Below are 14,260 nucleotides of genomic sequence, written 5' to 3' on the forward strand. Positions count from 1 at the left end.
TAACGCAGCCATTTTGAACGTTTTACTCATTTTCAAATGGTTTTCAAAACACTATACGTTTCAAACGTATTGACACAAGATAAATCAGCACATTCACACAGAATGTCACATTGGGTTTGGAAATGTAGTGTGCTTTTTGGATTTTAAAGAAATATCAGATGTAGTATATCATCAGGTTGCTCATTCTGTGCACTGCTGGTCTCCTTTTCTGCTCCTGCTGCATCTGAAAGACATTATTTTATTATTAATTATTTTAATAATGTACGTACTGTGCGGACGTGAGGTCATCCACAGCAATACCACTCCCTGTGTTATCTTTACTAATCAGCAGGTCTCTTCTGATCAAAAAGAAAGGGGGGTTATGACCTGAATTATTTCATTTTGTGCTAATGGCAAGGACTAGAATATGGATAGTAGACAATGCATTTGTGACGATTTTATTGATTTTGTTTTGAAATGAGTTTGAATTTTACACATTGCTTTTTATTGCCTTTTATCTTCTTTCCCCCCAGAAAAGATGTTCACTCTATGTCAAAGCACATAGGAAATCTCATTTTATTACACCTAGTCCTCAGTGACTCTAATAACCTGCTATTTTAATCCCACTCTGTTTATTTAGGTTGCCACACTCCTGGTTCCTGGTTCCACAGGAACCCAGTGTTGCTTGTGCTTGAACAGAACAACTTAGCACACACTAACACTTCTTTAGTGAGAAAAGGTTGGGGGGCACAGGGGTTGGATAAAAGGAATTTTAAAAAGTACCTCTTAGATATCAGAAAGTGCCTTCTTCCTTTCTTTTGTCAATATCCCTCTTTAGCTGACAGACGGAACACACAAAGCAGAACTGATGGTAAAGGAAATCCGTACACAAGGATCCCTGCAGACCAAGAGTAAAACCATGATAAGAACTTTAGAAATAAAAAAGTCTAGCACGTTATCCAGCATTGTACAGTAATTTTATTTAGTTTTGTCCGCTGAATTCCTTTGTTTAACATGCACTGTAACCATCCTCCATCCATTTTCTAACCACTTCATCTAATTCAGAGTCGTGAGGGGAACTGAAATCTATCCCAGCAAGCAACGGGAGCAAGGCGGGATACATCTTAGGTGGGACAGCAGTCCATTGTAGGGCACACACAGACACGAATAGTGTAGATTCACACCAGTTCTCTAAGAGGCCAATTCTTCCAGTATGTTTCTGGATTGTGGGAAGAAACCTGAGCACCTGGAGGAATCCCACATAAACAAAAGAAGAACATACAAACTCCACACAGACAGCACTCCAGGAATTCAACCCAGGGCCCCAGCGCTGCTAGGCAATGCTTACTACTGTGCCACTGTGCTGCCCCTTCATTGTAACCATCACTCCGTTATCATAACGTTCTTTGTCCTGATTAAGGTCACAGTACAGTCGTCTCCATAATAAAATCGCACCCTAAATCTAAATCTTTACAATTTCCAGTTCCTCTCACCACACTCCGAATGCTTTGTGAAACCCTATGCTACCTGTTCCTGCAAGGAGTTTGATTGTTCTTGCATGCATCTCTTAAATGAAAGAAAAACACTTTTAATATTCAAAGACTCCAGACATGAAAATAGTACGATATGTAATCTTTAAATGCTTCCACAAAAACGTCAGGTCGTCCGTCTAAGTGTGCTCTATGATGCTATGAAGCTTCAGTGTGATGTTCTATAATCACCTTGATGTTGTACTTGGTCCTGTAGACACTCCTCATGGGCATTGTTAGACCACAGAGGCAGCACTCATCCATGTCACGGGCAATGGTGCAGCCCAGGCAGGGGAAACAGAAGAAGCCATAGCAACCTGGCAGGACAATAAACAGCACAGTCTATCACAACAGCTTTCAATGAACAGCAATGACATGGCCACAATCACTTTCAAGTGGAGCAAGTGTTTCCATCACATGAAACAGAGTTTGTAACGAAAGTTCGGGAGGGATCAATCAGGCTCTGCTGTCGTTAATTACAGTAGCAATCACTCCCGATGTCATTTCCTCTCCTAGAACACTAAAAAATACTGTACGTAAAGCACTTCTCTCCCTCACATACATCTTTTGCATCCCACCTCCAACCCAGCTCCACCTCTGCAGCTGCCCCTTGGCCACCCTGCAAGAAGGTCCCAGCCTCCTCACCCTCTGGCCAGGAGTTTAGCGCTCAGCCAAATTTTCACTCCATAAGCCGTTCCTGACACTTTATTCTCAGGCGTTGTTATTCTTAGTGAAAGGGAAGTCGTTGTTAATTGAAGATCATGTGGTCGGTGTGCTGGGATGATCGTCTCGAACTAGTAGTTCTACTGCCTGACCCTGTTTTTTGGTCATTTTTGTTACTCTCCCTGGCTTTTCTGGTTATAGTATGTTAGCCCAATGGAAAGTTCCTGGGACAATATTAATTCAAGTACTCCTCCTCCATAAACATAATCCTTGTATGCTGGTCCCTAATCCATAATGCACGCTTTGATAATAATGATAATGTTTCTTTATTAGCCCTATACAATTTCTTGCATTAGGAACGCATCTTTTCACATACCCCAGCTTTTCTCCATGGAGACACAGACAGGGAGAGAAGCTTGGGGTCAGAGCGCAGGGTCTGCCATTGTACGGCACCCCTGGAGCAGTTATGGTTAAGGGCCTTGCTCAGGGGCCCAACGGAGTAGGATTCCTCTGCCGGCTGCGGGATTTGAACCGGCAACCTTCCAGTCACAGGCGCAGATCCTTAGCCACAGAGCCACCGCTCCGCCCATTTGTCCATGGGAACACATGTTTTGGGAATGTCCACATTTGATTAGGTTTTAGAAACAGGTTCTCTTCTTGGTCAGCTGTTTTTAAAATTGATATTCCTCGCTCTACTCAACTACTAAATGATAACTCAGATCGTAGCCTCTTGGCCTCTGTGTTTAAAAAAAATGTCAGTGCTGATTTGGAAAGCTCTACAATCACTCCCCTGATTTAATCAAATCCTTTCCTGTCTGGATATCATCTTCATGGAGCTGCATGGCAGTGCTGCAGTTGGCATGTTCAATTCCTTATTGCAGTCTTACTGATTCCATACAATACCTCTACTAGAACTATATGATTCTTACTTAGAATCGGGTGTATTGGGGGTGGAGAAATGGAATATTGTTGGCCTGTAATGTTTTCTCTTTTTTTGTTCCCGCTTTGGAAAAAATCAAAATGAAGAAGAACAGTACTTGTGCACAAAATACAGAATATAGAGGAAAGACAAAACTATTCAACAAAGTTCAGTACATAAAAATTCACACCTCTTTTGGAGCTGATAGTCATTAGATAAGAACAAAAAAAGGGAGAGAGGAAATGAAGAAAGAAGATACTAAAACATATACATTGCAATAGATGTAAATCATGAAAAACAACAGCTTTCAAAATGAAATAGGGCTTTAATATTTATCTTTATCTTTAGTTACGTTTAGTATGATGAATATATCATGTTTATCATTATTTAGGGGTACAGAGGTGTTGTACTATACTAAACACTTGTTTATTTTACTAGGTTGTTGCACTTCTACTAGTTTTTGATTCATTTCAGTCCTTTGTGCTCAATTATGCATTTCAAGAATGCATAATAATCATATACTGTACTAAGTATAACTTTACCAAGCCTGTTCTTCTTTTGTTATTTTTGTTAATTTTGTATACAAGTGCTTAATAGTCAATAACACACAGAAAAAATCATTTTAGAATGGTGTCTCTCCTTTACCGTAGACATCTTGACTTGATTTTGACAAACTCTCGGAAGTAATTTAAGTAGAGTGTGGGGTGACAAAAAGATTGCCTGCTGTTCTGTTTCAGTGGTCATGGTATTTGTACTTACAGGTACCACAGTCGTCACAGAAGTCGCAAATTCCAGTCTTCCATTCTGAAGGCATAGCACTGCCTCTAAACTGTGGCTGAGTAACGACTGCCATTTTCTGCCGCTTTTGCCAGACACTGAGAACAAAAATCACACAATACTGTTCCCTTGTCATTTTGTGCATTATAAAAGCGAAACATGCCTGCTTGAAAGGATAAAACTGTAAGATATAAATTTTTACAAATGTCTGAATTTTATTTAGCAGAAGTATATATTTAACCTCACCCCACACCATAGTTCACTCTCTTTTAGAGTAGATTTTAACTCCTCTGAGATGTGAAAAAAAGGTCAGGGCATTCTTTTGTTGGAAACAGGCTGCATAAGTAGCCTTTTCGGTTATGTAACAGTCATAGTCAAGGATGTCTTAATGTATCCTGCCTTTATAATTCTCATAACAGATGAGAGTGGGCGCATATTTCTGGAAACCTAAATGTCATGTTTTCATCTTTTTTATATTACAGTAATTTAGTTTGACCTTTTATGTATGGAAGACTTGAGACAGAGTTACAAGAAGACTGTAAGAATCTTATATAACACAGCCAGATTTTTAATAAATAAAATGAAGACATTTTAAAAGCATAATTCAATTTGGGTTTGGAGAACATCGTGAAATTAGATTCTTGTAAGTATCTGCTTCATAACATAGAACTAATTATTTTCTCATTTTTCTTGAACTGGTACTGTACAAATGAATGATCCTAGTGAAATAGTTGGCTTAGAACTTCACTTGTTAAAACAAATGCAATATGTGGCCAATTTATTAGTTTTCTTATGAATGTCGTATGCACAGTTGTTGATGTGTGTTGAGTTTTAGTCTCTATTATATGCTAAACCTACATCTCTTAGTAAGTGAAATACCAGTTATTCATTGCGCTCAAATTCTTTCAGTAGTTTCAGATTAACACTCTTAGTCCAGCAATGTTTGCTAATGATGTTAATTTGAATTCCAGAATAACAACTGCATATCTTATTTAAACCATTATTAAAATTCCAGGAACTCTAATGCTACTTTCAAAGGATACGCACCAGTCCATAATTCCTTAATAACTAAGATTTCCAAAGATTTAAGATTTTTTTTTAAAGAAGTGGTGACAAATGATAACGCATGTTCTTCCTATTCATTGTGAAATATTCTCTGATTAAACATCAGTGTTTCTGTTGTTGGATTCAGGTGTGTTCACTTTATTCTGTGAAGGAACACCTCGTGTGCTACATACACCCATAGCTCACACTGCACTACTAAATATTTTCATGCTTTATGAAGAATTGAAAAAAATTAGAAATAGAAAATCATTTTCTCTAATAACAAGCAATACAGAACATGATGAAGAACATATCTGGTCCCGTGACTGTATAGAAACAAGAAATTCTAATAAACTACAAATATATACAGTAGCTAATAACATTACTTGAAATGCAAAATTTGAGTTCACTTACCTGAAGCTCCAGTACAAGTGTTTCTTTTAGAGCTACAGTTTACAAGTAATTTGCGTAGAAAGAAAAGTAAAAATGCTAGTACCTTTAGATTTACTGTGTTCGAATAAACAGCAGAAGAAATAAAGAGGTCCTTATTGTCTAGTCTTTATTGTGATTCTCTAGTTAATGGTTAATTTTTATTAGTTCTCTTCACCTGTAGTGGTTTCCTTGGTATATTTTATTGTTGAAATGTGCTGATACATGGAGAGAGAGGTTTTGCAAGTTTTATTATTGGAGATATTGCTATTTACAGACACAGGCAGAGGTACTAGTTAATGATTAAGCTTGTTCTAATAAGCACACAAAAGCACCAAATACACTTTTTTCATATGTTGGACATCAATTACAACAACGTACAACACACAGCAGAGTCGAAAGAAAAGAAAAAAGCAGAGGAAGAAACTAAATAGGAGAAGCACACTTTTTGTAGCACTACCCATGGCCCTGGCTTGAAAAGCTACTGCAACTGCAACTGCACTCAGATGAAATTGGTCAACATACATAAGACAAGGATGCCATGTAGCTTTTGAACTTTTCTCTGGAACCCCTAAGACTGTCTTTCATTTCCATTATAAATATAATTTTTTTTTTCAACCAGCAAAATCTGGTGTCTTGCCAGCAGGGTGGCAAAGGCTATTTTTGTTAGAGTGCTTTGGGCAGGTAAAACTCAGAAAATTGTAGGTATCAGGCACAATGGGTGTATCCAAAACTGCAAAGTTAAATGGACAACCAAACCAGCCTGTCACAGGCTCAGTCACAGACAGGGTTAACGTCATATTAGCTACTCAGGTTTATGACAGATGTTTCCATATACAGTTTTGAATTGTATGAACCACATGAAGGGATTGTTCTAACAGCCAATCTACTATCAGGGGCTGCTAAACCCCTCTAACTCTTATAGATAGCTGTGCAGGATGTATATTATTTGATTATTAAATTATTGGTGAAGGGGTTATAAGTGCACATTGTCAAAAGGGATATATTATTTGATTAATGGGATTCATATTTTTCTACAAATGACTTATTGTTTTAGAGATGGTTGGGTTTAAGGAAGTAGTTTGAGCAGAGGAGGGATTTTTCTTCAATCTTTCTGCCATACCTCTTCAATAAAGCATCCTGATCCGTAAGAGGTTTGTTAGCTTAGCTGTGTCATCAGATATTGGACCTTCTAGTGTGGTTTCCAAGTGGATTTGTATTGAGAATAGTTGGTTTAACCGATGTAACCAATGTAAAACCAAGGTAATGTCACAGAGCAGAAGGAATGGGTGTTGGGTACCATGTGTCAAGGGCTGAATGGATGTGAATTGCATTGATGTGCCAGTAACACTCTAGCATTGATCCAGTTTCCTGGCCTGATGGAGGGCACTCTTAACATGAGCGCTAGGCAATCACCCCACCATTCAGGGGTAATGTGCGGGGTTGCAAAGTAGGTTTGACTGGACCTGTGATTGAGAAGGTGGACTGAGAACAGGAAGAGACAGAATGATGCATCTGTACACCCGGCCATATTTGGACAGCCATTTCCCAAACAAGCCCTTGGGAGCTGGCTCTGCCCACACAAAGCTTTCCCCCACCGAGGAAGAGTCAAGAGCCTTTATTTAGAAGGTTTAAATAGCCCCAGTCAGGACAACAAAAGGTGATCCTTTGGAGTATAAGGTTGGAGGAACAGACTGCAAGCTGTGGACCCAGTAGGACTCAACAGGACAGCAGGGACCGGGAGCAGCGGAGGAAGACTCCAGCATCATCTTACTCGACCTGGACTCCTAAACTGGACTTGGAAACAAACAGGGTTCAGGCAGGGAAACACCAGAAACAGGTTCATTGAGGGCAGCAAGAACTGGAGAAAATGCCCAAGAACTACCAAAGAGCTACACAGAGGACAGAACTGCGGGATTGAATTAATTTGGGAAATTTGTCGGTTAACTGGGGTCCAATAAGGTGCTTCTGGCTAGCCTGGAATGTGTGTCTTTCAGATTTGGGTCTTATATAATGTTCCCTGGGTTTTGGACAACCAGTATTAACTCTAAAGATGTATCTTTTTGAAAACAGAAAGGGCACTGTTGAAGAAAACTCAGTCTTCACTCAGGTTAGGAGGTTTGTCAAACAGAGATCTTTAATTCAATCGGCTGAAGGGGAGCATATCACAGAGAAAGGGTTTCCCTTAGCACTCAGTAAAATGTGCTCGCTTGACTGAAGTTACACTTTCCTTTTTATACATTAAACATAGGCAAGATTTTGAAATATCAACGAAACATACAGGGAAAGGAACACTGTCAGAAGTCTTTCAAACATAAACAAAATGCCATTTGGCGTCCTGCAATCTGATTTAATTCTCCCTGGTTGAACACACAGGTGTGAAAAATCACAGACTTCAGATGCAGAAAGACAGTTGTCTTAGGTGCAAACAGAAAACCTTTCCCACGCATAGTCACTGTCTTCAACCTTCTCACTCGGTCTTCCACAGCACCTATACTATACTTCTGTCTATTCGTGGTCTGTGTGTGCACTGGTGATACTGGGGGATGAATAGAACCTGTGGCAAAGAAGTAGGGAGCCCAGCACCCCTAATAACTCCTAGGTGCCGTAGTTGTGTACAAGACAGGAATAATTCTTGTTTGAAGGGGTCACCTTACTATGGCAGTTACCCCGAAGACAATGGGGGTGTATTAAAAGGCCAACAATTCTCTGTCTCTATTGAGATATAACGTAAGGCTGGTGTAATCCAGATGAAACTTTCTCTACCTTCCTTAAAACAATTGTGATGTCAAGGTATTGATTCAAAAGATGATCACAGAATTGAGTGCCTGACAGACACTTGTATTTTTAATTAGACAATTTAGATTGTTCTGTGTGTACAATGGCGACAGTGGTGTGGTTCAGAATAAGCTAGAATATAGACTTGTGACAAAAAGAGACCCAGGAGGTCCCGATCACCTCCAAAGCCTTTAGAGCTTTAATATCTAATCACACTTTTATATCACTGTTGAAGCACAAAGAACCTTTTTACTCACATTACTGTTATTTAGAAAGAGGAAAAAAGAAGATAAATTATTTCAAAAGAAGGTTACAGATTATCATATGAATGCCTGGCTTCATATTTAAAATTAACATAATCATATAAGAGAACCTTTCTAATGATAAATAACATTCACAGCATCTGCAATCAATGGGAATCATGGTTTGTTCTGTCAGTCAAGGCTTCACAATGACACATTCTTCCAATTCTTTGGCGATGTACTAACACTGATAATGACAATTTAACATGATTTTTTCACCAGAACACCCAAACAGGCATAAGGACCATGCAGTTCATTTAGTTGAGTCAATCACTTACACATCCAAAAAACCACTTGATTGACAATAAGCTTTAAAAAAAATCCAATAAGGCAAAAGAAACAGGTAGGGTGTGCTTAAAATAGAAGATTCTGTCACGAACCATATTCCTCTCACCGCCAACACCTGCGCACTAATGAATCAATTGTCACTTCTCACACTCTTCCCTATTTTTACCCTCTCACTCCACTCTGTCCCCGCTCACCATTGAGAATAACCCTTGGCTTTCTCTTGTACGTTTACTATTATCGACCTGATTTCTGATATTCCCCGCCTTGTTTTTTCTCCAGCTTCGACTTCGTCTCATCTCGCGTTTTGGATTTGGATACTCTCAACCTGATTCTTGTGATACCCAACCTAGCTCTTCTACCTCGACTATGACTTTTGCCTTTAGCCCTTGGGATTTGGACACCAAACACTAGCTGCCTACAGTCTCGGCGCCACATAGGGTCCAACCAGGTACTCTTAATGTCACCCTTGACAGATTCAACCATTTTATAATATGCAATCCTAAAATTACCACTGATATGGGACATCAGGACTTAATTTGTGATAAATGTAGGCTGGATGAAGAGGACTAAAGAGAAACATTAGTCACTATTATGAATCCATAACAGAAATTCCCTGGAGCAGCTACCCGGACAGAGCCAATGGAAAAAACATTATTTAGACTCAGTAAGGGAAAGCCTACAGCACCCATAATGCAGAAGGCCAATTGAAAAAGCTTTATTTTAACTAAGTGGATTAATGAGTCTGACTGGAAACAACTTTTTGCTGGATGAGAAATGCATTGAAAATAACAAGGCCATTTAATCCAGGTGAATCAAAAGTCTCAAAATCCACAGTATATGAGTCAGTCTTATTAAAAGGCATAATGATTGGAATATGCTTCCAAAACTCTCCCGGTTTACCTGCCAAAAAGAACTAATCATTATCGTTAGAACTGCAGTTTCCCAGACTTAGATTGGGAAACATTTGATTGGGAAACAGAAATGAGATCTGTTACGAAATGCGGTATTAGATATGGAAAATGATTTCGACACTTCCACCCCGCTGAAGGAAATGCTTGTTCTGATTTTATCTTAAATAAACAAGATTAGAGGATAAAGAAGGTGTGTTACGAAGCGTCTTTCAGGACCCTATGCAGACAGCACAATCCGGAAGGGAGTGAACAGACAAGGGGAGGAGACGAGGAAAGGGGCTGGTAGAAGAACAGGGGGGCATGGCGAAGGTGCTTGGAGGGGCGTGGTCCAGGCAAACAGTCCAGATGGAATCCAGGGGAAAAACCGGGGCGAAGTCCAAAAGTCCAAAAACCAGGAAATGCAGGAGGAGACAAACAAAACACAGTTAAAAGCCAGAATGGGATCCGGTGCAAGGACAGGGAATAAAAAAGGGGCAATGAGACCAGGAGCTCCGGGTCCCGGACTAGGCTGGTTCAGGACGCCGATAGTAGGTGAATGCCCTCCGAGCCGTGGACGTAGGGTGACTCAGTTGTAGGCAGGCCTCCAGAAAGTCCGTGTTCCAATACAGAGCCCAGAACAGAGTGAGCATCTGGCTTTTAAAGGTGGACTGGTACAGGGAAGAGGTGCAGAAAATCAACTAAATGTGAAAGAGCCAGAGCACCATTAACAGGGAGGGATTACATCGTGACAGGTGAAGGAGAGCCATTCAGGAGCTGTATTCATAGAATGGAGTCCAAATCTAGGGTTTACTATTTCAGAGAAGCAATGAGACAGTGTTTTAAAGAAATGTAATAGGACTTTTAAGTATGCAATCAGCAGAGAATGTAAGGTAGCTAGAGGCAGCAACCCCAAAGCAGTGGCTAAAAAACTCTAAAACATTTAATAAATTCCAAAAGAAGAAAGAAAACATTTCAAATGAACTTGTTCCAGCTAGGGTGTACCAAACTACAATCACTGATCAATAAAAATAAGAAAATGGAAAATAATATTGTAATGAAAGAATAAAGTGCATTGAAAATTTGATTTCAGGAAAGCTAAATATAAATATAAAACTATTAGAAGATGAAATGGAAATGTAGAGTATACTTTCCCCTAGGTGTTCACAAAAATGAAGCAGCCTCAAGTAATGGTCGTTAAAAATTTGAAAGGCCCACTGTAATTGTAAGTGAATTTGTTAAATAAAAAAGTACCAAGGAGGTTGTAGAAGGCTGACACAAATAACCTAGCTATGATGCTGAAGCCTATACCTTGGTATTCTTACCAATATGGCTGGTTGATCCTCAGATCAGATAACTACAAAAAAAAGCTACAGTACTGTGCATAGGCCAAGTGGCCTCATCTTGTTTGGAGTCTTGTTGCCAGCAGCCATATCACCTTGCAACTCACAGCTGACAACCCACTGAAGCTAGGCAGGTGTGAGTCTGGCCAGTACCTGGATGGGAGACCTCCTGGGAAAGCTAAGGTTGCTGTAGGAAGATTTGTTAGTGGGGCCAGTGGGGGGCGCTCACCCTGTGGTCTATGTGGGTCCTAATGCCCCAGTATAGTGATGGGAACACGACAGTGTAAAAAGGCGCTGTCCTTCTGATGAGATTAAAACCAAGATCCTGACTCTCTGTGGTCATCAAAAATCCCAGGGCATTTCTTGAAAAGAATAGGGTTGTTATCCTGGTGTCCTGGTCAAATTTCCCATTGGTCTTTACCAATCATGGCCTCCTAATAATCCCCATCTATGAATTGGCTTCATTACTCTGTTCTCCTCCCCACTAATAGCTGATGTGTGGTGTGCGTAGTGGCACACTATGACTCCTGTTGCATCATCCAGGTGGGGCTGCACATTGGTGGTGGTGGAGGGGAGTCCCCATTACCTGTAAAGTGCTTTGAGTGGAGTGTCCAGAAAAGTGTTAAATATGTGTAAGGAATTAATATTATTAGTCTTTTTAGTTTATTTGCTTCCTTTAATCGATGTTTTTGACAGCCGAGTAATTAATAATTAAACTCTAAAGTCTATAATAGTAATTAATTTTTTTAAATGCCATAATCTGTTTTGTATCATGTATTTTGTAGCAGAAAGAATTATAATTGACCATGACTGTAAGCACATTCACATGAGTATTGGAATTCTGCCCCAAACACAGTAACCTGTGAAAAACTAAAATATAGATACTCCATGTGGCAGTAGTTATTCCAGAATCTGAAAACCTGTAAAGTACTAAACTCGATCAGGTGGGTAGCTGGGTCAGTATGCGTAGGCTGCAAAGGAACAAGTAATAGGTTTATTCCATGCTGAAAAGAGAAGAAAGAAAACACAACGTTTCGGCCGTGGAGCCTGAAGAAGACACTTGAAAACTTGCACAAAATCACTTTAGCCTTTAATGGGTAATTTACTGGGTCCATTTTGTTGTGCTTTTATATTTTTTCTCTATATTTTTTTTACTTCTATTGTGTATGGAATTATGAAGCACTTTGCGTTTCCTGAGAAGCACTCTTATAAAATCCTCCTCCTCATCCCCACTCGACTGCTCTGGCTGTTTCATTAAAAGTCCACAAGAGTTTGGTTAGTGAATTCCGCTCTGCTTTTTTTTTCTCTTACTCCATATTCTTTATTTAATAAGCCTAGGACCTTGAACAAATATTCACCACCCCCCATTCTGTCAAATTACTCGTGGCCTACAGATTTTTTTAAACTGAAATTTTTAAGCCGAACTTGGATAACCGAACAAATTTATGGATGAAGGACGTGTCAGCAAAAACCTGCCAAGAATAATAAATGAAAATATATTGATTGCTATGGCAAACCTAACTTTGCTCAAGTACAAAAATTACTTTGACCAACCACACTATGAATGTTGTAATGCTGAAGTTGAATGTTCTAAATCTTGTGCAATAATGATGGTTCATATGATTTCAGAATACAGGGATCTCTGTCCCTCAGTTTGACAGTGAATTTAAAACAAAGATGCAAACAACTAAGAATTCAGGAACAAAACAGGTTAAGAGAATGGTATTAAAATCCAAAGATTCTGAATATTTCTTTTAGCATGATGAATTTGATCATTATGACGTGGGAGGTTTTTCCTACCAACCCAGAACCTGCCAAGATCTGGCTACCTTTCCACTCTGAGCAGGCATGGGTAGGGATGCCAGCTTGAGTCCAATGGTGACTTTGAAGGACCTACAACGTTCAGTGATTGAGATAGTTGAGATGTGAGAAAATGTTGACAAGTCCAAGGTGGCCTGTACATCAGAGTGAGAATAAAGGAAATTGTTACTGTAAACATCTCATCTCAAATCCAACAATTTAAATGTATTTACATGGTACTGCAAATATGTAGCAGAGGTTTTTTAGTCAAATGAAATAGTACTGAAATTAGTACTTTTGTCTAAATGTAAAGTTTTACATCTGTTCCGACAAACCAAACACAGCACATCACTTTGTCAGCACCAACACTACTGTCAAGCATGGCTGTGGCAGCATAACATTAATGGGCTGCTTCTGATCAGCTTGTTAAAGTTGAAGGGAAAAGAGATGTAACAAAGTTCTGTCATATCTTAGAGAGTAATTTGCTTTAGTCTGCTAAATACCTAGAATTGGAGTGATAATTCACCTTTCATTACAGTGATGACTCGAAGTACAAGGCCAAAGCTACACTACAGTGGATAAACAAGAAGAAAGTAAATGTCCTTGAGTGTTCCTACCCAGGGCCTGACTTGAATCTGACAGAAAATCTGCGACACAACTTAAAAACTGCTGTCACTCAACCATTCCCGACTGACTCCAGCAAATTTACAAAGAAGAACTGGCAGAAAGGCATCACCCCTGTGTGCAAAGTTGGTAGAGACTTATCCAGAGAGACTAAAACTTTTAATTGCTATCAATGTTGCCTCCACCAAGTATTGACTGCCTGCTTTCACTCATTAGATGGTTCAGTTTGCACATTCGTGTTTCGATTAAAAACGGTCACTTTCGAAACTGCATGCTTCATTTGTAATTCAACAAAATACAACATCATCGGAATGGGATGAGTGCCAGCCTCCATAATCCAAAGGTCTTCTCGATGCCTTGATGCTCGTACACAGTTGTCTATTGATTCTGAATTAAATTCCATGATGAAATCTTTTTTTCTATTTACGTAAATTTCAAGAGCTTAATGCATCTTGTCATATTTCAGGAAGGTCATATTTAGATCCAGAACTGAAATGCAGAAGAACCGCAAGAACGAAAGCTGATTTTCAAGTAACTGTAGCTCTTTGGAAGACGACTCGTGACAGTATCTTCATAAGCCAGGTCGTGTTGGAGAAATGCAAGCCTCTTGCTTACAGTTTTGTTCCCATCTCCTTCACCTTTCACCATGTTAGCAGGATACATAGGCAAAGGCAAAATCCATACCAGAGCACAGAGATTCGTCTTTCTACAGATCATCCTGGCTGCTGTAACGTTACAGGTTTTCAGAACATGCCACTTCCCTGCTGTCCATCACAGGGATTAATTTATGCAGCTGGGTTAATTCGAACAACTGGGATAAAGGACCTCTCTCAAGGCACAAGAGCAGTGTCTGCGGCAGGGACTTGAACCTGTGACCTGGCAGTCCAGAGTCCTCACA

General features: G+C 39.6%; 1 protein-coding gene across 3 annotated transcripts; it reads right to left on the minus strand.

Moving 5' to 3' along the window:
• Positions 1-5,489, minus strand: LOC102692934 (placenta associated 8). Of its 3 annotated transcripts, none has more exons than XM_015337157.1 (5): positions 5,408-5,489; positions 3,850-3,965; positions 1,701-1,825; positions 763-877; positions 1-223 (listed from the first exon to the last, which is right to left on the minus strand). In XM_015337157.1, exons 2-4 carry the CDS (start codon positions 3,941-3,943, stop codon positions 773-775), a joined length of 324 nt encoding a protein of 107 aa, XP_015192643.1. In that variant the 5' UTR covers positions 3,944-3,965; positions 5,408-5,489; the 3' UTR covers positions 1-223; positions 763-772. The 3 variants fall into 3 exon arrangements, with proteins under 3 accessions (XP_015192643.1, XP_015192637.1, XP_006627146.1); XM_015337151.2 differs by having other exon boundaries at positions 3,850-3,988; positions 5,326-5,460; XM_006627083.3 differs by having other exon boundaries at positions 5,326-5,459.
• Positions 5,490-14,260: the final 8,771 nt, after the last annotated feature.

The sequence above is a fragment of the Lepisosteus oculatus genome, chromosome 3, assembly GCF_040954835.1.
Source record: "Lepisosteus oculatus isolate fLepOcu1 chromosome 3, fLepOcu1.hap2, whole genome shotgun sequence".
NCBI classification, from domain to species: Eukaryota; Metazoa; Chordata; class Actinopteri; order Semionotiformes; family Lepisosteidae; genus Lepisosteus; species Lepisosteus oculatus.

Bases quoted from the DNA above. Each gene is read 5' to 3' on its own strand.
- LOC102692934 (XM_015337157.1), bottom strand. From the start codon at position 3,943: ATGGCAGTCGTTACTCAGCCACAGTTTAGAGGCAGTGCTATGCCTTCA. The intron at 1,826-3,849 runs GTAAGTACAAAT...TTGTCCTGCCAG, and splicing joins CTGTGACGACTGTGGTACCT to GTTGCTATGGCTTCTTCTGT. The intron at 878-1,700 runs GTGATTATAGAA...CTTGGTCTGCAG, and splicing joins GGACCAAGTACAACATCAAG to GGATCCTTGTGTACGGATTT.